Source organism: Otolemur garnettii, unplaced genomic scaffold, assembly GCF_000181295.1.
Source record: "Otolemur garnettii isolate 467f Iridium unplaced genomic scaffold, OtoGar3 scaffold00025, whole genome shotgun sequence".
Classification (NCBI taxonomy): domain Eukaryota; kingdom Metazoa; phylum Chordata; class Mammalia; order Primates; family Galagidae; genus Otolemur; species Otolemur garnettii.
Window position 1 is genome coordinate 7,807,891 of NW_003852420.1, and position 25,262 is coordinate 7,833,152.

The window sequence follows — 25,262 nt, forward strand, 5'->3', positions numbered from 1 at the left end:
GCTGGAGAATGTTCTTCTGAGCAAAGTATCACAAGAATGGAGGAAAAAGTATCCAATGTACACACCCCTATTATGAAACTAATTTATATCTTTTATATGAAAGCTATAACCAAATAGCCTAAGAATATGGGGAAGGGGGAGAGAGAAGGGAGGGGGGAATGGATGGAGGGAGGGAGATTGGAGGGATCACTTCTGAGGTTTATCTTACAGGGGTACAAGTGAATCTTTCTAAGAGTAAAATGTGAATGTTTTAAAACAATAACTGAGAAAGTGACATGAAGGTTGTGTTGACCAGTTTGATGGAAGTATTTCGGATTGCATGTGAAAACTCCACACTGTACCCTAGAAGTGCATTAATGTACATAGTTACCATTCAATAAAAAAAAAAAAAAGAAACTGAGGAGAAATGACAAAGATACCGGTTGTCCCTAGGCCCTTCCAATGCTGGAATCCCTAGAAGAACAATTACAGATCCATCCTCAACACTTGCTCCGAGCCAGTCATTGTGGGGAGGTTCACTTGGATTTTCTCCTTTAATAATAACGTAAGAGGTAAACATTGTAATGATTCCCATTGTACAAATAAACAGATAAAGGCTCGGGCTAATTTAACTTGCCCAAGGAATCCCAGCCTTGGAAATTAAAACTTTAAGAACATGCTCAATAGCAGTGCTTTTCATTATTTTTCCATTATTGGTCCACTAAGGAGCCCTTTGAGATCTCTATATTCCTAATCATCCCCCATAAAATTTTAATATTATAGATATCCTGAATATCTGTTATATACTATATGTGTATCTGTGCCTTATACAAAAGAAAAATTAGAGTAAGAAGATATTTTTGTTCTCCAAGAACTTTTCATTGCCTTAGAGGCGATGTGACCCCACTGAGAAGGCCTGTGTATCCCTACACTATAGAGACTTGAAATAGGGCTACATCTTCCCAAGACTAAAATGTGTATCTTCGACATCAAAGATGAAGAATGAAAACAAGAATATAAAATTGCTCACTAATAATATTTTTGATAATAATTACATGTCGAAATTCATGTAGCTGGTTAAATAAAATACATTATTAAAATTAATTTCATTTGCTTTTTTTTTTTTTACTTGTTTTACTGTAGCTCCTGGAAAAATGTAAATGCATCCTGTGTGGCTCACATGACATTTCTGATAGGCAGTAATGTTCCAAACTTTGATGTGGACACGCTTTCATAGGCAAATCTTTCTCACAAAGCAATCTTGGTTCTTTTGTCAGACAATTCTTGTCAAAATCAAGTGTGATGCCCTTCAAACACAGAGTCTTGGCTCCAGAGTGCTGGATCAAGATCAGTGAGGCAAACCTTCTAGGAGCATCAGAATTAGTGAGGGTTTTTCTCCAGAGGTCTGTCCAGTCGAAATTTCCCAAAGTAAAGAAAAGCAGAGGAGGTTATGAAGGTCCAGAATAGAGCAAGCAAAACAGTGGAGAGAAGCACCGTTAAGATTCTCGCCTTTAAAAGGTGATCAAGGGCATCCATATAGGATCAGAAGAGATTAAACTTTCACTCTTCGCAGATGACATGATTGTATACCTGGAAAATACCAGGGATTCTACTACAAAACTCTAAGAAGTGATCAAGGAATACAGCAGCGTCTCAGGTTACAAAATCAACACTCATAAATCTGTAGCCTTTATATATACCAACAACAGTGAAGCTGAAAAAACAGTCAAGAACTCTATTCCATTTACAGTAGTGCCAAAGAAGATGAAATATCTGGGAGTTTACCTAACAAGGACGCGGAAGACCTTTATAAAGAGAACTATGAAACTCTAAGAAAAGAAATAGCTGAAATGTTAACAAATGGAAAAACATACCATGCTCATGGCTGGGAAGAATCAACATAGTTAAAATGCCCATACTACTCAAAGCAATATATAATTTTAATGCAATCCCTATTAAAGTTCCATTGTCATACTTTAAAGATCTTGAAAAAATAATACTTCATTTTATATGGAATCAGAAAAAAACTCAAATAGCCAAGATATTACTCAGAAATAAAAACAAAGCAGGAGGAATCATACTACCAGACCTTAGACTATACTATAAATGGATAGTGATCAAAAAAGCATGGTACTGGCACAAAAAAAGAGAGGTAGATGTATGGAACAGAATAGAGAGCCAAGAGATGAATCCAGTGACCTACCGTTACTTGATCTTTGACAAGCCAATTAAAAACAGTTAGTAGGGAAAAGATTCCCTATTTAACAAATGGTGCTGGGCAAACTGGCTGACGACCTGCAGAAGACTGAAACCGGATCCACACCTTTCACCACTAACTAAGATAGACTCTCACTGGATTAAAGATTTAAACTTAAGACATGAAACTATAAAAACACTAGAAGAAAGTGTAGGGAAAACACTTGAAGAAATCAGCCTGGGTGAAAATTTTATGAAGAGGACTCCCAGGCAATTGAAACAACATCAAAATTACACTACTGGGACCTCATCAAATTAAAAAGCTTCTGCATAGCCAAAAGCACAGTAAGTAAAGCAAGCAGACAGCCCTCAGAATGGGAGAAGATATTTGCTGGTTATGTCTCTGACAAAGGTTTAATAACCAGAATCCACAGAGAACTCAAACATATTAGCAAGAAGAGAACAAGTGATCCCCTCTCAGGGTGGGCAAGGGACTTGAAGAGAAACTTCTCTAAAGAAGACAGGCGCATGGCCTACAGACATATGAAAAAATACTCACCATCTTTAATAATCAGAGAAATGCAAATCAAAACTACTTTGAGATATCATCTAACACCAGTAAGATTAGCCCATATCACAAAATCACAAAATCACAGATGCTGGTGTGGTTGTGGAGAAAAAGTAACACTTCTACACTGCTGGTGGGATTGCAAACTAATATGTTCCTTTTGGAAAGACATCTGGAGAACACTTAGAGAACTAAAAATAGACCTGCCATTTGATCCTATAATTCCTCTACTAGGTATATATCCAGAAGACCAAAAATCACACTATAATAAAAATATTTGTATCAGAATGTTCATTGCAGCCCAATTCATAACTGCTAGGTCATAGAAGAAGCCCAAGTGCCCATCGACCCACGAATGGATCAATTGTGGTATATGTACACCATGGAATACTATGCAGCCATAAAGAAAGATGGAGACTTTACATCCTTCATGTTTACATGGATGGAGCTGGAACATATTCTTCTTAGCAAAGTATCCCAAGAATGGAAGAAAAAGTATCCAATGTACTCAGCCCTACTATGAAAATAATTTATAGCTTTCATAGGAAAGCTACAACCTAATTTTAGCCCAGAAATATGGGGAGAGGGGAGAGGAAGGGGAGGGGAGGGGGAAGGGTGGGTGGAGAGAGGGTGATTGGTGGGATCACACCTATGGTTCATCCTATAAGGGTACATGTGAATCTCTCTAAATGTAGGATATAAATGTCTTAACACACATACACACAAAAGATTCTCGCCTTTCACCAAAAAGCAGCAAAATCCCCTTTTAACACAAGGTAAGGAAAGTAGGAAGCACAGTTCTTCAAATACCATGCAAGCTACTTCAGATACTCAGTTAGGAAGCAAGCCCATATCCCTGATCAAACAAGGTGCTCCTTGCTCAGTGAGGACATCAGATAAGAAAACCCATAATTCCAGCAAGAGAAAGCTCCAGTCAATATGAAGTGGCATCTTATTGTGGGTTTAATTTGCATTTCCCTGATGACTAATGGTGTTGAACATCTTTCCCTGTGCTTAGGGACTATGTGTGTGTGAGAGACAGAGAGAGAGAGAAGAGGCCTGATACTTTTAAAATCAATTAAGAGCATAGCATATCATTTTAAGTAGTGGTTCTCAACTGGGGGACATTTTACACACCAGTGGACTTTGGTGGTGAATTCTGGTTATCTTCATTAGGGACCACTACTGTTATTGAGTGCATAGAGCCCAAGGATACTGTTAAATGTCCACAATACACACGCCAGACCCCACAACAAAGAATTACTGAGCCCAAGTGTCAGTATTGTCAGGGTTGAACGCACAACTTTAATGGTTTCCTGACGACTTATAAATCTGAACTCTTGCAGGGGCCTAAGCTGTACCCTGCGGCCCCTGCCTCCATTGAGCTTTATCCGGGCCTCCCTCTTCACTTGCTTATTCCATTTCTGTCCTTCAAGGTCCCACGTTCCTTTCCTCTTTGGAATGCCCACACCTGGTGTTCCTCTGCCCCTACACTCCCTCTGCTCATGTTGGCCTAAATCCTACTTACATCTCATGTCTTTGCATAAATAGAATTTACCAGCTGGGTACGGTGGCTCACGCCTATAATCCTAGCACTCTGGGAGGCTCAGGCAGGTGGACTGCTTGAGCTCAGGAGTTTCAGACCAGCCTCTACTATAACAGAAAAACTAGGCAGGCGTACTGGCAGGTGCCTACAGTCACAGCTACTTGGGAGGCTGAGGCAAGACGATAGCTTGAGCCCAACAGTTTGAGGTTGCTGTGAGCTATGATGATGCTACAGCACTCTGCCCAGGGCAACAAAATGAGACTTTGTCTAAAATAAAAGAATTTTCCAGGGAACCTTCCATGCTTCCTCATATTCCCTTGCACTTTTTTTTTTTCTTTTCTGTTGCATCTCAGCCTGGTTCCAATGAAACGATTATAGCATCTGTCTTCCCCAGCAGAACACAAATGCCATGAGGGCAGGCCCCACAAATCCACAACACTAACACAAGGTCTAGATTTGAAGAGGTAGCAATACATTTTTAAAGTAGGAATATTGAGTGAATGAATAGATGGGTGGAAGAATACTGCACCTGAAGGATACTGGTTTTTTGTTTCCTTTTTTTTGAAATAGAACCCAACATGGTAGATTCTATAAAACGCCAGTCTGGGTCTGCACATAGCATGGCAAGAGAATTTCCCAAGCAGTGGTGAAAGCAGAAAAAGGTTATGGAGGGCTGAGAAGGAGCGGGTGGGAGGCAAAGACAGGGAGCCATGAGTATAAGAGGATACTCACTGGTGAGCCAAGAGGACGAGGGCAGATGCAGGGCATAAAGAGGGCTGGGGGGCATTATGTTGGGATTTTTATGAGTGAAGACATATTGACATATCCTTACAAGAGCTTCAACAGAGGGGGAACTTAACACAGATAATGTCAAAAGACAAGTGGGTGGTCTCTGACAGTACTGAAGTCAGGATTCAGAGAGGCCAGGGAGGATGAGCTCCAGAAAATAAATGCCAAGGTGCTTTTCCCAGGAGCAGAAGGGCAGCTGGAAGAATGCAAGTACATCAAACCAGGAGCGGGGAAGGGAGGAAGTTAAGAATAGCGTCCCAGTGACGTCCATTGCCTCTGTGCAGAGGGGACAACGTAGGTGGAAGTTTTATTCTAAGTCAGATTTTAGCACCATGTCTTTTACTTGTGACTTTTCTCATTTTAGCATGAAGTGCACACATTCATTTGTCTCTCTATGGATCAGAATTGCGATAGAAGGTTTTCACTGTGATCCATCTTTGTTCTATCACTCTCTACGCTTCTGAATTTCTTTATTGGTTATTTTTCTTGCAATACCTGGGTGTATGTATAAGCATCTTCTTCTGAAAACAGGAACCCATGGCCACCTTCAGAACATGATATGTGAATGAAATCCATGCTGTGACGACAGTCAGCTCTGCATTACCAATAAACACCACTTTCCTTCTAAAACTCACGTGGAGAAACCACATCTAAAAAGGCCACAGAGTCCTGAGGGACTCCAGGAGATTTCAGATGGAAGGGAAGACGCAAAGCAGGGCTTTGCCATCAACGCCACACGTGGATGCAAAGGGCAGGCAGGAAGGTCTGGTGGGAGCACGGCCACCCTCCAGCTCTGCCTCCAGGCTGCACACAGCTGTGTGTGAGCCCAGTGCGAGGTAGATACACTCCATTCCACAAATACTCTGGGAGCACCAGCGCCCACCCGTGCCCCAGTGCCAGGCCTATGCTCTCCCCTAGGGAAAGACATCAGATAATATAAAACTATTACCTTCCAGAAGCCCTGTTCTGATTGTAATATAGGCAAGGCCTGGGACCTCCCTTCTCACATAATCTAGATCTGACTCTCAAATTGATGCCACTTTGCATTCAAGCCATTATACATCTTGTTAGGAGCAGAGGGCTCGCCCTGTATACTTCCTTTGTGCCTACTGTTCTGCCCAGTCTTCCATTATCCACGATTTCCGTGATAAGCTATTAGACCAGACTTAATAGGAGTCCAGAAAAAGACAACATTTGCAAGTCTTTAGGGAAGAGAAAAAAGGAAGAGTAGCAGATGTGATAAGTCTTGCTAGAAACCAAAGTATCACTTATTAGGCACTGAAAAAAAGACCTTTGTTTACACATCATTCCCTAATAACTATCTTTCCATATCCGTGCTTCTTCACTCCCCAATCGATGACGAATTTCCATAGAGACTCTAGAGCAGGGCGGCACCTGTGGCCTAAGGAGTAGGGCGCTGGCCTCATATGCCGAGGGTGGCGGCTTCAAACCCAGCCCAGGCCAAAATCCTGCAAAAAAAAGACTCTAAGGTACACACCGTTTTCTGCACCTTAAAGCAGCAATGAAGTTTTCCCATATGCACACATATTACACACTGTAGACAAAAATGCACTTTGCATATAGACTATGAAACCAGCTATTTTGAAGACACTCCGCAAAAAAGGATAAGAAATCTAAGCTTCATCTGTATGAATAGTAAAATCATAAAGATTATTTAGAAAATGCAATGAATCTCTCGTGTTAAAAGTTTTTTGTTATCAATACCATACAGATCCTATTAGGGGATGTCACTGTTGACTGGAAAAGACGCTGGATTGAACCAGAATGCCTAGCTTTAAATTCTGATTCTGGCTCTGACTAGTCTTATGTCCCTGGACAAATCACAGGTAAATAGTCTCTCTTTACTTCTATGTAAAATGGAAAAGCAGAATGCTTATTCCTACCACCCAAGGTCGTCTTGAAAATTGAATGGGGGTAAAGGTAAATAAATAACAAGTATAAGTGCCTGATGTTAGATCGCATTCTGGATAGTGAATTCCAGGGGCAATATTATAGCAAAACTCCATTTCACTCAACTGTCGTGTTGAAGGAGAAAGTTTCACAGGGTGTTTCACTCCCAGAGCCAGAAAAGACCATATTGGGCAGGGTTTGGTACAGGAGACAAAAACTTCTAGGGAATTTTGAAGATAAAGAGACTGAATAGAGGTGGTTAAACACGTGACAGGACCCTGGAAGGGTTGGAGAAGCAGGCTGCAGGCTGGGTCTCCATGAATGACCCCACAGCACGGCAGCACTGACCCTCCAGACCAGCCATCATCTATCTCCGCCACATCCTGGAAGGTGAGAAATCAAGAAACAACTCCAGGGGCCCCACACAAGTCAGCTTCGCTGAAGACAAAGAAACATAAAGTGAGAACAGGGAGTGGCCACGGCCTCCAGTTTCTTGGAAACAGCAGAGAACTAGAGGCGTCCTAACAGGCGCCCTACACAGGGCAAATGGGGAGTGGCAGCTAGATGGACTGTTCTTTACAAAATAGTACAAAATAGTCATTACAAAATTTTACAAAATAGTCTCCACATGTTGGCCACTTCTTTATCAAATTTTGTAACTAATATTTTGCAAATAAAGGTACATTTAGCTACTATTTCCGACTCTCTCTGTGTATGGTGACTTTCTGGGTGACTTTTAGGACACTGTATGAATCATTGTATATTTCAAAGAGGTAGAAGAACTTGAGTATTCACAACAGAGAGAAATGACAAATCCTTGAGGTGATGGATGTGCTATTACAGGAGATGCCACCTGTTTTCACATCTCAGGTATCTGTAGAAACGGCCCAGAAGAAGCAGTCAGCCGTCTCTTCACCATGTCCGCCCTCTGGATCTTAGGGATGTGCGCCTATTGGTGGAAGTTCAGTTTCAGCCAGGGTAGCAGCCTCACCGGAGGCGGGGAAATGCACCTTTCCATGTCCAGACTTTGTATAATGAAGAGTCCTAGTGAAAGGATGTTGGAATGAAGGCTGAGTGAGAATCAGCCACATCCAACACACACACCTGAGAAGCACCTGGTTAACATCAGGATTTTTTTTTTTCTATCCGCCAAACCAATGACTGGTTTGCACTGAGGTTTTCCAGCCGTTTGAACTCACATGGCTAGTTGTGTAAAATGGATCAAAATTAACTTTCCTTTACGTATTTCATAGAGAAGTTCCAAAGAAAATCGGATTTTTTAAAAATAGCAAACAGTCTTTTGTTCTTCCAGGTACCCGGGTTGTGCATTGACAGCCACAAGGACTAGTTCGGGAATTCCCTTTGCTAAGTCACCCATTTTCCCTGAACTTGCTCCTGAAACATCAATGCAATTAAAAAAAAAAAATATTAACCAAACATTGTGAACAAAGCCCTTGAAATGAAAAACAGATGTAGGATGTTGTTAATTTTGTTTTAATACTAAATACCTAGGTTTTCCTAATCATAAGTTTCCCAATTCATAATAAGTTAGTTTCCTGATAACATAGCCTTAGTGAATTATTAATATATACATCTGAACACTTTTTACACAATAAAATTATGTGAAAAAGTTCCAAAACTTAGTTAAGACATAGTAAAGCAAATAAATCAAATATTAGACCTTAAAGATATCAGAGGGGAACCAAAAAGACTCACAGAGACTAATAACTTTAATTTTTACTCTTCGTAAATTTTTACAAAAATTGTTGGCTGCTTTTTAGGGTTGCATATGCAAATGACCTCAGACAGATGCCTCTAGTTTTTTTGGCTACTGACAGGGGCACATGGCCTTGATTAGGGGATGGGACATGGAATAGACAGAACAAGGATTAGATGGAGTAGATTGTGAAATTTCAGCATCTGGGATTTATGATACCATCTAAGAGGTGGCACGAACCTCCTATTCGCTTGGGTAACAGGGACACTAACGTTTCTAGTTACCAAGGATTGGTTATTTAAGCGGAGACCCACAGTCTTAGTCAACAATTCACAATCAGTCCCATTCTGCTTTCTCCTGGTACTTCTTGTTCATGATAACATGAAACAATTCTGATAAGGAAACATTTAGCTATGGGTTACCAAGTTCAACAAGAAAAAGCAAAACGTTCCTGTCCCATTTAAATATCATTGCAGGTAAATATAATTTGAAGCTATTCATTGATAGGCTGAACTTTCAAGGGAAGCTAATAGCCTGAGCAAATTATCCTAATGTACCATAGGCAGGAAATATCAATGTCAGGCAAGATAAGACAGAAAAACCCCTGAGAAAAAAATATATTCTAGCAATAACACTATACCTGTCCGCTTTGCTATGTCAATAACAGCCTGTGGGCATTACATTTCTCCCTAAATTACTAGCACTTTGTTTAACTGTTTCCTTCCTGGGGGCATTTATTATACCTGCTACACTTGCCAGATTTCACTTTGGGACAGATAAGGACCTAATCAAGGCCCAGAAGTTTTGTTGGTATTAGTTACAGCAGTGTCTTTCAACCTTTTTTATCTCACAGCACACTTGAACCTACAGTTAAACTACCATGGCACGCTGAAATTATGCTCATCAAAAATAAAAAAGGAAAATGGTAAAAAGAACAATATACTTACTGTGCTTGCAACTTCTTTAGAAAATAATTTAATACATAAGCTTTAAAATTTTTCACAGCATACCTAAGATCCTCTCACGGCACACCAGTGTACTGTGGCGCCCTACCTGAAAATCACTGCTCTAGAGGGTCAGTTCAGCTGTAATAAAAGTGTGCTTTAGGCTGAAGACATTTTGTTTAGTTTTCATGCAAACTAAAAAAAAAAAAGTTTTATTAGGTTAAAAACAAGCCAGACGCATCCATGAAGTTAAAATCAGGACCAGAGTTACCCTTGGAAAGAGGTGCAGGAATAGGAAGAGAGTGCTGAGGACTCCTGGGCCAGCAAAGCCATTGTTTGATCTGGGGCTGTTGACAAGGGAGTACTCACTCTGTGACAATCAATCCAGGTGGGGATGTGGTTTGTGTATTTTGCAATATGCAATTTACTCGCCAATAAAGAAAAGCCTTAAAATAGCTGTATTGACTCACCTGGAAAAAGTTACATTCTTACACTTAGATTATAGTAACTGCTGACTGTCAATGAGAAATTCCCAAAGCTCTTTGGACAAGACAAATGGAAATATCTGGCACTCGAGAGGGCCCCTGCTAGCCTACTAGTCTAAACTCCGCCTGGTACTCTGTGGGGGCCCCAAACTATACCCAATGGCTCCCAGCTCAGGGCTGTTTCTTTCCTGCTTCCCACACCCTCTCCACAGTGAATTCTGTTACATCCCCACCTTCACCTCTGCTCCCTCATTCATCTTAACAATGTCATCTTGTAGGCCAGGCACAGTGGCTCAAGGCTGTAACCCTAGCTCTCTGGGAAGCTGAAGCAGGTAGGTCCCTTGATTTCCAGAATTCAAGACCAGGTGAGCAAGAGGGAGACACCCCCCCCCACACACACACACACACAATCTCTACTAAAAACAGGAAAACTAACCAGGCATTGTGGTGTGGGCCTTGTAGTCCCAGCTACTCAGGAGGCTGAGGTTAGAGAATCACTTAAGCCCAAGATTTTGAGTTTGCTGTGAGCTATGATGCCATAGCCCTCTAACCAGGGTGGCAGAGTGAGACTTTTTCTCAACAACAACAAAAAGTGTCATCTTGTTATTATTTTCTTGTCATCCTTTTGGAAACTAATTGCAGATTCCACAAAATGCAAAAGTTGTAACCAAGTGAGTTTTCATGTAGGATTCTGGGAAATGTGCAATTTACTAATTTTTTTTCGTTACCTGTTTTCACTGTGGGGATATTCTGGGCTGGGGACAGTGGTAAGGAGGGGAGTTACTTGTTTCAAATACAGAGGACATTAATGCAAATTCAAATCTCTGAGCCTCCTCAGATTTCCTGTCAAACCACACAGCTTAGCAAGTATGACTTTCAAATGTTACATTGTGCTTGAAAGACAGGATGTACAATGTGAGACTATGTGTGTGTGTATATAAACATACAGATGTGTACACATTTGTGTATATATATATGTATAGAGAGAGAGAGAGAGAAGTAAAGTAGAAATAAAACTTTGAGATGATTTGTAAATGGACTTGCTTTAGAAAAGCTCAGCTAAATGCACTGGAGCTGGCAGGTTCAAATCCAGCCCGGGCCTGCCAAACAACAATGATGACAACTACAGCCAAAAAATAGCCAGGCTTCTTGGTGGGCACCTCTAGTCCCAGTTACTTGGGAGGCTGAGGCAAGAGAATCACTCAAGCCCAAGAGTTTGAGGTTGCTGTGAGCTGTGACGCCACAGCACTCTACCCAGGTGACATAGTGAGGCTCTGTCACTAAAAAAAAGAAAGAAAAAGAAAAGAAAAGTGGGGCCTTCTTGGAATTATGGGGATTCATTTGCTCTGGAAGACCTAAAAATTTTAAAAGGGGTAAAAAAGCTGTTCTTCCCTCCTCTCCAAATTATAAAATCAACACAAACATTAAAAGGAATATAAGTAAGATCTGGATTTTCCACGTGTAGAATAAAGGAGCACACAGAGCACCTTGATACAATTCCTGTCCCCCTGGGGGACAGTGACTTGTTAGAGATGTGTAATCGAGGGTCCCTTACGTGTCAGGCACTATTACAAAAAATGCATATGCATTAGTTCATGTAACCGTAGCAGCTGTTCTGTGAGGTAAAGAATTTCTACATTATAGTTGAGGAAACTGAGATGGGATATACTAAACAACTTGTCACAGTAAGATCTGAATTTTGAAGGTAAGAGTAGAAAAAAGAAAGAACAAAAATAAAAAAAAAGAAAAGAAAACTCTTCCATTCCCTGGAACCCTTCTATCCCCCAAGGGATAGAGTTCTTGGGCATGGAAAATGGGGTGACTCGGGGGTTGGGGGGCCTGTTGTATAGTTTTTAGTTTTTCCTCTTCCCCTCCATGTCCTGTCCAATATAGAACAAGGCCCAGAAGGGACAGGGGCCAGTCTCACAATCTCCCAAGCTCCCTAGCTTAGACGGAGAAAGTAACTCCTTTTACCACCTACCTCACCAGAATTCTCCCAAAACACCCACCTAAACGCACAAGAAAGCAAGGATATAAAGTGGCGTTTTTAATATCATTAATAAAAGAGGTACCCAGACTCGGTCAGTCCTTTATCTCTTTGCCAAGTTCTAGGGGACCATTTCAGCATTGATGTTCAAAAACATTGAAATATTCCAACCCCCACCCCCTACACTTACAGACCCTGGGGAAACTCCCAAACTTCCCCATGATTAGTACCAAAAGGGTTAGAGCTGGCCCTAGTACCAGAGGGTCCTGCTCTATTACCCACCTGCTGCCCCCTGTGATAGGTCAGTGCCTACATCAAAGCTTTTGGCTACTACCCTTAGAGCATTCCTAGCCTCACTGTGACTCTGGTAGGTGGCCAAAAACCTATGCATGGCACTGCAACCCTCTAGGCGACATCTTCCATTCCATACGGTGGTCAGAACAACAAGATCGGTGATTATGGTGCCTTATTGTTTAAAGCATAAGAGATGATCTCTTCATGATATTAAGTAGCCCTAGGATCATTTTCTAATACCCTGTTATTTATTAAAGGGATAGAAAGGATGTTTTATGGGTTTGTCCCTCAAGAAAGCAGGTTCTACAGTTTTTAAGTGAGATCAGAGATTTGAGAGATTTTTCGGTTGTTTATAGCATTCACTTTTCTAGACAAGCTGATGGGGGTGCACCCGAGGGTAGGGGCAGCAAGGGTTTTCCAAAGCAAGTAAGTGCCAAGTGGAAAGACACAGCAGCCTCCCCTGCTCAGAGACAAAGTCGGAGTGGGCGGCCTCTCAAACATCTTTCTTTTCTTTCCCTTTTTAGCAATCCCACCAGAAGCAGATGAAAATTTAAAAAAAAAAATGTTTTTTTTCATTGCGTAAAAACAATTCAAAAGAAATGTGTGAATGTGAGTTAAGCCAATTTGGCTATCAGGGCTATTTCTTAAAACATTCTAGAAGATCTAAAATGATTGTCCATGATTATGACATTCAGGGCTTTCTATCTCCTAGGTGGTAAGGTAAAAAAAAATCAGATGAAATTCCTCAAAATGCAAACAGGGAGATAAAACTAAACTCACAAACCAGGGAAAATGTAGATAGGCCAAGGAGATTGTGCTCTCTGTGATACCTTCCAAGTTCCTTTTTATGTCATATCCCAGTGGTTTTCACAGTGTGGTTTCCCCAAACCAGCAGCAGAAACATCACCCAGGTTATATAATAAATGCAGATAAGCAAGCCCCACCCCAGACCTTCCTAATCAGAACGAGAGGGTGGGACCCAGCAATCCGAGGGTTACCAAGCCCTCCAGACGGCTCTGATACACACTCAGCTGTGAGAAGTGCTGCTTTATCCTACTGGCTCCTCCAAACTACTAGCTGAAACAGGGAATGCAGTTTTGCACCAGAAGCAGCACAGTTTCAGAGAGGCTAAGTGATTCACCTAAAGTCACAGAGCTTATGGTAAGAGACCTCACAGGTAAACTCAGGCCTTTGACTCAAGATCTAGTTCTTGTATCAATAGGCAGATAACTGCTTGATTCTGGATGGTACATATGGAAGAGTAAGGGAGTGATGCCTCAGGAGGATAAAGGCAACTCTGAGAAATGCGGGTTCCCTCCTAGTCCACGGATCACCATGGAGACCGAGACAGCCAAAGAACTTGTGGGACAGTTCATCATATGCCAGATAACCTGACCCCTGGGTACAGTCTAGGTTTTCTTTTTTAAGGATTCTACTGGCCTTCTCCTTAAGGTTCGCCCTACATCCTTCCCATTGGGCTTCTTCAGAAACTCGCAGCTGGCTGCACTGCTCACAGCGAGTTCTTTTCATCTTCCTCTTCGGCTGGTGTTTGACTAGTGACTTCTCCATTCTCATACCTGATCTTAGTCAAAAGGCCGAGAAGAGCCTGGCCCCTCCATTATACTCAAAGCACCACTCATCAGGGTTTGTGATCATTTTTGTCTCCTCCACTTAGCTTGTAAGGTCCGTTACAGCATTTTGTCTACTTTCTTCTAGTCTAGGGCTGGTACCAATAAGTGAGCAAGAAATATTTATTACATAAATGCAGATAATAAAAATCATCTGCCTGGATATATCAAAATGTGTTTCATGGAAGACCTTCATTCTCAAAGTGGCACTGGCTAATTTCTCCCAAATAAGAAAGTATGGAGAATTGTTTAAAACATGATTTAAAATCATCACTGTTCAGGAATCCAGAGCTTATGCTGAAACTCCCTTTTCTATTCTGCGAAGTCTCTCTCTCTCTTTTCCCTCTGTCCTTCCCTCTCTTTCTTGGGCAATTTACCATCACAGTAACTCTCTAGTCAAGGATCTCGAGATGGGCAGTATATTGGTTGTCGAATTATTATTGTCTTGTTTCTCCCTTTGAGACAAAGCATTTCATTTGTGCCTGAATTTGCTGTTTCAATTCTATTCCATTTACAAAAACATCCGGTCCAATTAGACCAGGACTAAAAGAAAAAAAGTCTGAAGTCCGTGGTAAAAAAGATGCGTGCTAATATCCTTGCCTACAGCACTTAATAACTGGCACTTGCTTTCAAGGAAGCTGTAGCTCATACTCCAACTTCCAGCTGGACAAAATATAGACACAGACGCACTCAGCTAAGTAATTGGATTCGCTACCTGGAATATTTAAATTGTTTTCAGACACTGGAAAATGGCTTAAGAAGATTAAAGAAAAATACCCTGGAGGATAACAGGCTATAATTTACTAGGTGGAAAATCTTTTCAGCAAGAAAACCGCCTCTTTCTCCTATAATTCCTCATGATTAAGAGATGTATTAGTCCTTTGGACCTAAATTTCCTTAGAGCCTGGCAGCTCGGGGTGATTTCAGCGGCTGTTCTCATCAAACCTCTTGAATGACACCCAGTACATAAAATTGATACCATAATGTTCTCCAACCAAAGAGTCAAATTTTTCAGGACGATTACTAATATTAAGTGTTTTGAAGGCAACTGGCATGGAGGGAGGGCGAAGTCATTTGAAGTCCTAGGGTCTAGACAAGCCGCTGAAGCACTGGAGCCCCTGGTCCTGGGCTAGTCTCTGACCTAACTCGCGAAAGGTGAAGGTGGATCTTGAGAGAATGTCCTGCGTCCATTTCAAGCCAAAGACTCCAGTCAGCTCTCTTTTCAAAACCTAGCCCTCCCTGTTTGCATGCAGGCCCTTCCAGCCCTCTAGACCCCTCCAGGCTTCCTCTTCTGCTCCTTAACCCTCCTCGGTGTCTTCCCCTCCCCAAGCCTTCTCAGGGCCCCTCACTCAGGAGACAGGCACTGAAGTTTGGTATCAACGACCACCTGTCGGCTGGACTGCTGTGCCCTCTGTCACGTGGGCTCCCACAAAAGCGCTAGAAGGGTTAGCAATCACTAAACAGTTTTGGTCTTCGAGGCCAGTTCCTTCATGAAAGGGGGCAAAAAATCAAGTAACCGGGCTGGGGGTGCGTCTGCGGGCGGAGAAAGGGCGCGTCTGGTTCGCACCTGGCGCTTTCCAGCTGGTCCCAACTTCACATTCCCCACTTTCCAAACTCCCGGGACCCATCACCAGGTAAAGCCTGACCTCCTGCAAAACATTTAAGACCCTCAGGGGGCGCTTGACAGACTCAGAAAGGATGTCAACTAGTAAACCTCCAGGATACAGGAGCGCGCGCAAAGCTCCTGCCCTTGGCCATCTGCCTTGGCATATGCCAACCTGTGCGCCCCCGGGCTGTCCTGCCCGCTCCCGGGGCGCCCATTGCATAACGCGCCCCTCGCCCCACCCCCACGCCGCCCGCCCCGCCGGGTGCCCGGGCCAGCGCCCCGAGCCGGGCCGCCCCAATACTTACATCATCCCACTTGACGAATTTGGTGCCCTTCTTGAGGTTGTCGGACACGCACACGGGCTTGAGTTGCAAGGCGTGCACTCCGGGTTGAGCCCCGGCCATCTGGGCTCATCGGGGCTCCGGGCGGCCCGGGCGAGTGCAGCAGGGACCGGGCGCGGGGCGCAGGGCGCGGGCTCCTTTCTCTGCTCCGCAGGCGCTCGCCTCTGTCCCCTCGCCGACCTCCCCGGCCTCCCGGCCTCCACACCTCCCACCGGCGCTCAGCAGGCGGGGCGCTCCGGGGCGCAGAGCCGGGCCATGCCCCGGGCGGGACTCGGGGTCGGGAGCCCGCGGCGGGCGAGGAGCCTCGGAAGGCGAAGCGAAGCCGCGCCGGGAGCCTAGGCTGCCAGCTGCCGCCGGATCCTGCTCCTCCTCCGCCGCCGCCTCAAAGCGCACCATTCAGCACATCCTCTATACACAGAGGGAGAGAGCGAGTGACACACGCCCGGCGCGCACCCCCCGCCCCGCTCCTTCCCCTCCTCCCTCCTCCCCCCTTCCTCGCCACCCTCGCTCGCTCGGTCCTTCCTTCCCCCGCGGCTGCCTGCCCAACTTTGCGCGCTGGGTCAGGTTCCAGGAAGCGGGGACGCAGCGGCACCTCCTGGCTCCTGCGCCCCACTGCAGCCAACGCCTGCCTCCCGCGAGCCCTCTGAGCATGCCCGGTGCCCCGGTTGCAGGGGTGCCAGGGGTGTCCGGGAGCCGTAAGCTCCTTAGGGTTTTCTGGGGAACTTGGGCACAAGCCCGGGACCGTCTTTGGATCTCAACCGGGTGGGGAAAGGGGGCCCTCGGGAGGGATCGTAGAGGCAACCCACAGCTTTCCGCTCCAGCTGGAGCTCTCCAGCGCCCGCCACAAACCAGCTTTTCCAAAAGACAATTACTATTTACCAGCAGAGAAGAGCGTGGTTGAGAGGCTTGGAGTGAGAGCTCTTCGGAGAAACCTCGCCGCGCCTGAGAGTTTGCAGCGAGCTGATCTTGAAGTCAGACGGGGCCAACGGTTAAGTTGTGCTTTTGAGATGGAAAGGCGATCCTAAGGGAGGCAAAGGTTCATTTCCTAAGGAAGAAAGAAGGTTCCTCACCCCTCTTCTCCTTAAGTACATAGTAGAGAGTGTGTGTGTGTGTGTGTGTGTGTGAGAGAGAGAGAGAGAGAGAGATGCTTTATTGATAGAAACTTGCTCATTTAGGAACATAAGCCCAGGAATGTTTAAATCACCCTTTGAACAAACATTTCTCATTTCAAGGAAGGAAGGAGAGAGGGAGGTAAGGAAGAAAGGAAGGAAGGAGGAAGGGAGGGAGGAAATAAAAGAAGGAGGGAAGGAAGGACGAAAAGAAGGAAGGAGCAAAGGAAGGAAGAAAGGAAGACCCGACACGATAAAGATGTGAAGGCCGAGAATCCCACATGTTTGTGAGCAAGTCGAGTCCCAGGAACTCTCATCCGCTGCTGGGGGAGTATAAAATGGTGAAGCTGCGTTGGAGAATTGTTTCTCAGTAAAGTTAAGGATTTACTTATCGTGCAACCCAGAAAATTCACTCCTAGATATTTGCCCAAGAGATATGAAAACATATCCAACATGCACTTGTCCAACAATCTTAAGCTCTTCCTAATATCCCCACTGGAGACCACAAATGCCTAGCATCAGATGAATGGATAAACAAATGGTGGTGTGCCCAGATACTGGGACACCATTGCACAGTGAAAAGGAGCGGGCCTGTAAGGACGTGGACGAATCCCACAGCCTCCAAGCTTAGTGAAAGAGCCAGACACAACAGACTACATGCTGCCCGTTTCCATTTGTAGGAATTCTAGAATAGGCAAACTATTCTATGTTGACAGAAAGAAGATCAGTGGTTTCCAGTGACCAGGAGTGGGCAGAGATTGTCAAGGAATGGACCGGGAAACTCTGGAGGTGCTGGGAATGTGCTATATCCTGTATGTAGACACATGTCAAAAGTCATAGAACTGCCACCTGCCATGAGTAAATTTTATTCGGAGTAAATTGTATCTCAAAAAAGGGTTGCTTTTTTGAAAAGAAAAAACAGAATGGTAAGGAGAAAATGGAAACATTACTTTCTCTGAAGTCTTTATTGTCCCTGTCCTCTGACCCCTGGGTCTCTGTTTATAAACTTGACCAAAATATTACCAAAAATCCAATGAGAAAATTTGCTATTAAATATTTAGTTGCACTTAAACCATATTTACTAATCTCCAGCTTATGCTAGGCAGTATTATGATGACCTCAGCCTCCTGCTGTCTTTGGGGATTCTTGGAAGCCACTTGCCACAAAGAATTTCAGGAAAGACAGAGGTGTTTCATTTTGATCAAATGTCCCTAGACCATAATATGCTACTTACAGTCTCTCTTGCTAGTTACATCACATTCTCACACTGATTTTCTTTACTTCAGAGGACCACAGAAAACTTGGCTTCCAGGGCTCCAAGACTTCTCAACCACCTTACAACCGATCCTACCACATTGTTTTCTCCTTACTTTCCCATTCCTTTTCTTTCTTTTTTCTCTCAGTCTCTTTGTTATCCACAAGAAAGATTACTGGGCAAATACAGATGACCTATGAGAGAGGCTTAAGAAGGCAAGACAGTCCAGGGCTGTGCCCATTAAAAAAAAAAAAAAAGAGTTTGGAAGGTTAAAAAAGCAAAATGAGAAAGGAGATTACGCCTTCTAGTGGTGGCTTATTGCATCTGTCATTACTCTCTGTTCCTTGCCACTCCCTAGGTCCACACGCTTTGCCTGGTGAACTTGCAGGTTTTGACTATGTCCACCCCACTGGTGTTGCTAATGTGACTTGCTTTGGCCAATGGAATGTTAAAGATGTGACTGAGCAAAGGCTCAAAATATGCTTGTGATGTCAGGCTTGCCCTGTTGGGTATCTTACCACTGACATGAGATAAACACGCCTCAGGGAGCCTCTGATCCAAGGAGACATACAGGACAGACTTAGGCCCAATTTACAGCTTGGAGACAAGTCCAGGGAAACCAGCTGAGATCTGTTAGAATCCAGCCAACCTGAAGACACATAAGGACGACAATAAAAGCCGGTGGGTGAATGCCACTGGATTGGCAGTGGGGTCATTTGTTGTGCACCATTATTGTGGCAATGAATGGTGGAGTATTTCATCTAGCATTCTTGATTCCTCCCAGCTATTGCTATGAATATGAACGGAAAAAGGAGGGTAAAGTTGTAAAATTCTGTCTAGGGTTTATCCACAAGATGATCAGGGGTGGCAGGACTGTCTTCTGCTAGCAAAATGATGCAGCTTGATCCAGGAGTCCTATAGGATCAGTCCCTTCAGCACGAAGGACAAGGCTTGAATCAGCTTGGTTAAACTCCCTCATCTGCCACATCATTTGTTAAGGTTGCAAGATAGAAATGCTTGTAAAGGGTGGGAATTTTTGCCACACAAAGAACCTGTAAGAATATCCAAAATTGTGTGAGCTAGGCTTATGAGCCATCAAGTTCAGTGTTATGTTCTGTTTTCTGAAACAATAGGAAGGTCTGTGTTTTTCCAGAGCACAGAATTGCTCTACGGAATGTCAGCCTCGGGGAGCTGGCAAAGCTAACCTTTACTGAGCATTCATTGAAGACCAGAGCTCTAAGCAAAGTACTTCCAAGACTCTGAACAACATGATCCTCACTATTAAATAGCACTCTCTACACTCTTTTTCTTGTGATTGGTATAATCCAATCACAATAATCCCATTCTCCTTTGTCTGTGACTGGCTGGAGTCATATATAAGGGGCCGGGTTCTGATCAATAGGTTGGGGAAAGGCTGCAGGAAAATATTTCTCTCTTTCTCTCCCCACCTTTTTCTCTCAGTTCAGTATATTGTTATATAAACAGAACACAGAAAAGAGAGATGCCAAGAGCCCTGGTCCTTCATGAGATTTCAAACCCATTGAGCTATCTCTAGACTTTTTGATAAGTGAGATAACAAATGTTGTTATTATTTAAGCCTTATTGTTACTCTCAGCTAGTCTAGGAGATAATATTATCCCTATTTTACTTATCATCAAAGCTGAGGCTTGGCGAGATAAATTAACATCCTCAAGATCACACAACCTGGAACTGAGATTGTCCTAGAATGTCTGACTTTCAAACCCTCACTCTTAGCACTTGTAGAACTTAAAAGGCTTCTCTGAGTAGTTTCTCCCTACTTTTAATCACAATGTAATATAAATAGGCCCAATCCCCCTAGAAACTGGATGTAGACCAGTCTCTTAACAGTTTATAACTCCCTTGAAGCCTGCCACAGTGGGAAAACCAGATATTTTGATTTGACTAAATATACCTTTTAATAGCCAGTTTAACTGGTTACTAGCCATGTGACCACAGGAATACAATAACCTAATTCATAAAAGGGGAATAGTAATAATGACGGAAGCTTATTATGTGCCATGCATTGTTCGAAGAATTTTATACATTTAATACATTAATCTTCACATTAACCCCAGGAACTGGGATGCTATTATTATCTCCATGTTATAGTTGGGGAAATTGAGTCAAAGAAAGGTTAAATTGCTGTCTAGGGTTTCCCAGCTAGTGAGCAAAAGAGCAAGAATTCACAGCAGCTAGTTTTGCCCTGCGGCCTGCATATTAAACCACCACATTAAGCTATTATAAAGAGTTCTTGTAAAGATCAAATGAAAATAGGTACTCAAGTCTTTGTCACATAGTGTTAATCAATAGTAGTTAACACACTTCCAGTTATTCTAAAATTGAACCATATTGCTTTTATGTGACCTAGAATAACTCTTTTTAGTCTTTAAGAACGGCATCCTAATTCTGTGGTCTGTGATTTAGTGAACTTTTTTATGACTGCATTGATTCTATAAACTTCAATCATATTCATTTTCATCTCTAACCTTCTAGAATTGAAAAGCTTTTTTCTACCATGACTAAATGAATTCTAATTGCATCAGGGTTCCTTTAACTCTGTCTTTTTTGAAATAAAGAAGATACAGAGAACAACTGCCAAGACCAGCTCATCATAACCACATCTGGATTACCTACCGTAAATAGTCTTTGATACTTACCCCCCTGCCTCCATGTATGGCGATCCCTACCTGGCTGACTAGGGTGAAGTTGATCTTTGGAAAGAGTGACCTGGGAAGTCACATACTGAAGAAGGCAGAGCTTCTGATTAGCCTGAATCCCGGAACAACTTCATGGTCTGATGCCTTGTTCACCTGCCCAGCACAATTACGTGGATAAGAAACACACTTGTGAGTATTTGAGCTAAGAATTAACAATCAGCATTATTATTATTACATTTCACATTGATAGATAAGGCTTATACATCTTACATGGTAAATAAGAAAATGCATCATGATAAAATTGCCAAGTTCTTACTTAGTGAGGTCTATTATTAAGCCAAACACTGATGTAGACAGAAACACAAAGGAAGACAATTTAAAATTATCCCCCACACATGGAGAAAGAGTCCTGCTTGTCCTTCCTGGAAGCTCCTATTTGAACCTTTCTTTCACAATACATTTCTCTAAATTCTATCACACAAAAGAAAAAAGCTTTCAGATTGCTTTAGTTACATTACAAAAATGGTGAGGAATTTTTTTTCTTCTTGAAAAAAAAATGACCTTATATTTATTTAAGCTCTACATTACCCTCCTTTTAAAGCAAAGGCTTTCATTGAAATCTGGCTGATCGCCTTCAACTCCATTTTAGAAAAAAAGAATTTGGAAGCTCAGATTCAAAAATGTTTAAGGAGAGACAATCTCAACAAAATCTGGATTTCACAGAAAAAATGCAGATTTTCAGAAGGAAGAACTGCCAAACAATCCTTCGGGACTCATAAGAAGCTTTCATCTTACCCCATTTCCCTCCCAATCATCCCTGAACCCTCAGACATGGTGACTGAGATACACAAGTATCAAAACGTAATCTCCACCAGTCCATTTATCTTCCAGATCCAGATCTTCCCTGTTCTGGGTAAATAAACAACAGCACCCCCTCCATTCTCTCTCACTTCAAATAAAAACTCTGAACTTAGGTCTAGCGAGATCTGTGGCTCTAGGCAACACAATCTAAAGGAAATTTCTTTGAAATGGGGACACGTAGTTCAAAGGGTACAAAGCCAACGAGGAGAAACAAGTCCAGAAATGCTATTTTCACAACTTTGAGCACTGTGAACACGTTTTCATTAAAAAACATATTTTTGGTTTTTGCTTTGTTTGGGGGTGAAAGGCCTCTTTCAAATGAAGCTGAAGTTTAGTTCTACATTCTGTGCCTCCCCTTCTTATGCAAAGATTTTAATCACGGGTGCTGACGCAATGCCAGCTATAAAGCATGGACAGCCATCCTTTCCCATTTGTTCAGAAAATGTAAGGTGGGGGAAAGTCACTTTTCCAGTGTCTGTGTTAGAGATTTCTAGACGCCATGCAGTGTCCATTCTCCTGGTGTGTGTTAGCGGCAGGACTCCCGTCAACATGGGAGTAGCACCGCACGCTGTCTGCTTCCCGCCTTCCTCTGCCCTGCTGCCTGGAATGCCCACCCAAGGGCTAAGGCTCCCGCCGCAAGGTGACCTGGAGGTTGAAAGCTGGGAACTAGAATAACAGAGAAGGAAGAAATCTTTAAGTTTTCCAACCATGACACCACCCTGGATCACCTAGATTTTAAAAAAGAGAAAAACCTAAGTTTCTATCTTGTTTAAACCCCTATCCTTTGGGGGTTTTCATCCTTTGCAGCCGCAACTTCCCCTCGCTGATAGAGACGCCAAAACCAAACACTGGCTGCTTCCAATTTAGTTTCGCTCCACATTAGTTCTCTGACTGCTTTTTAAAGCTCGGTGCCAGAGAATTAGGAAAAACGTCTTCTTCTTTTTTTTTTTTTTTTTTAAGCATGTCCCCATGTTTCTGTTCCTCAAGAAATTACTGGTTCTCCTGCATTCCACCAAAATTTGAAATAATTTTGTTCTGCCCTCCCCACAATCAGTATAGAAATATTGATTTTCATGGAGAAGAGTTGTACTCAAAGGATTTAGGAGAGGAGGAAGTAAGGGAGCCTGCGTAGTGACGCATTTGTTAAAAATCAGTCCCAATGCTACCAGAGCAGCTACATAATTAGAGCGGATGTCACCAAGAATGTCAATCTAGGATGATTTACAGATATCACTTTGAAAGTTTTACTTTTCCTCCCTTGAATACCATGTTTTATGTTAATATTGATATTTAAATATGTTAGGAAATCCCGTAATCAACAGAACAGGGCTTTGGACAATTCCATTCTTTCTTTAACTAAACAGGGTGACTCAAAAGAAGGGGATCTATTCTCAGTTTTCTTCCGATTTAAAGACTGAAATAAATAAGTAATCCCCCCATCTTTGTTGACCAGTTTTGTAACATCACACAGAATCATATAGCTGAAGACTAATGTTGAGATGGGATTTTACATTCACAAAAAGAGGTGCCAGGTTAGCAGTTTTACACACTCAACTTTTAAATCAATTGAATTGAATTCAATTTGTACATACGTATGTTGGGTAAATAGATATTTTATAAATGTGCATGCATTCCCCTACTATAGTCCTCCACTGGTACATATTAAATATCAGGTTGCACATATGCAAATGTGTACAAAGAGCAAGAAAGAACAGCTAAGCCAAGCAACAGATGGCAATGATTATGTTACAATTAGACAAAGAAAAATAACTTGAAAATGGTTTACTTAAAGCTGTACTGAAAGTTCAAATCATCCATATAAAGATGAATGAAATGCCCCTTTTACTTGACTACACAGAACAAAATTGAAAAACGCTTTAATAGCAAGTAATTCCTTTTGGGGGAGTAGGTTTACAAAAAGAAACATTCAGTTGCAAATATAGATGATACAGACTATGAAACCAATTTATAATCACTCACACTTTCATATGAGAGACCAACTATAGCCCAGGATGAAGGAGGGAAGGGGAGGGAGAAGGGAAGGGAGGGGAGTGGTTAGATGGAGGGAGGGTTAATGGTGGGACCACACCTATGGAGCCTATTGCAAGGGTACAAGTCAAATCTATCAAGTATAGAACACAGTAACACTGTGATTAAGTAAATGAGGTGAAAGCTATGTTAATTAGTAGGATGTAAGCACTCCAATTTATACCAAATAATCAACACATTGAATCCAACAAAGACATAAATGTATTCATGATCTATGTATATATAACTTAATAATAAAAAAAAAAGATAATACAGAGAATCTTCTCTTTCCCCAAGTTATATTCTGTTATTTGAGCTAGGTTGCCACTTCATCTTCCAAAGAGTGAAACAAAGTAAGACTTGTGATCATCCTGTAGCCTAATTTTAATCTTACCAAATAAAAATTATAATGCTATCTATAATAATCTTTTCAAATTAGTATATTAAAATGTAGTTTTTAGTTAAAAGGCAAGGGTGGGTAACATTTTCAGTGAAGGTCAGAGAGTAAATATTTTAGGCTTGTGGGCCTTGTGACTGCTGTCAGAACGACTCAACTCTAGATCGTTGTAAACTAAAAACATATATAAATGAAAGAGTGTGTCTGTGTTCCAATAAAACTTTATTTACAAAACAGGTGGTAAGCTGGATTTGGCCCATGGGCTGTAGTTTGCTAACCCCTAATCCACAGGAAGAAATAATTTCAACAATTTCAAGATTTCTTGAAACCTTCACTATCTTCTTTAAGATAATTGTGCATTTGTTGCCTTATAAATGTATCATTTCTTTACTTCTCTGTGGTATGTAATACGCAGTTTCAATTAAATCCACTGTTATGCCATAAACAAATAAACCCACATGTATGGTGGGCCAGAGCTGAATATGTTTTAAATACCAAGACAAGCAACAGACTGGACTGGGTAAAGATAAGTGAATATAAAATTTCAACCCATAACAACCACATAGCAACAAAAATAGCCTGGCAACAGTAAAACCCACAGTGAAGAAAAATCTGAGGACATCACCTTGCAAAATACGTGTCCTTGGTAAAATAATATTTGGGGTGTCTCATTTATAATTATGCAAATGAATCTTATCTGCAAATTTTAAGTAAATCAGTTATTAAAATAGTACATCTCATAAGCATTACTTACATACATGAAACATGTAAATAATAGCATACACAGATAATAGCCTAGCTCTCATGAAATATGGTGAAGACCTGTTCTCCGGGGTTTCTTTTCCGCCCCACACATTTCCAAAGATAGCTCAGTCACTCAGACTATGTTATTTGATAACAATAAACAATCTATTGGACTCTATAATTAGATTTCTCTCTTTTG

The 25,262-nt window shown here is 42.2% G+C and overlaps 1 protein-coding gene across 1 annotated transcript in view; it reads right to left on the reverse strand.

The window, feature by feature from the left end:
- The window catches only part of PLCB1 (phospholipase C beta 1), a 723,078-nt gene extending 706,635 nt beyond the window's left edge, over window positions 1-16,443 (reverse strand). The window contains exon 1 of the mRNA XM_012804065.2: window positions 15,956-16,443. Coding sequence (XP_012659519.1) covers window positions 15,956-16,054 — 99 coding nt within the window. The 5' untranslated portion in view covers window positions 16,055-16,443. The remainder of the gene's footprint in view (window positions 1-15,955) is intronic.
- Between the last annotated feature and the right edge of the window lie 8,819 nt (window positions 16,444-25,262).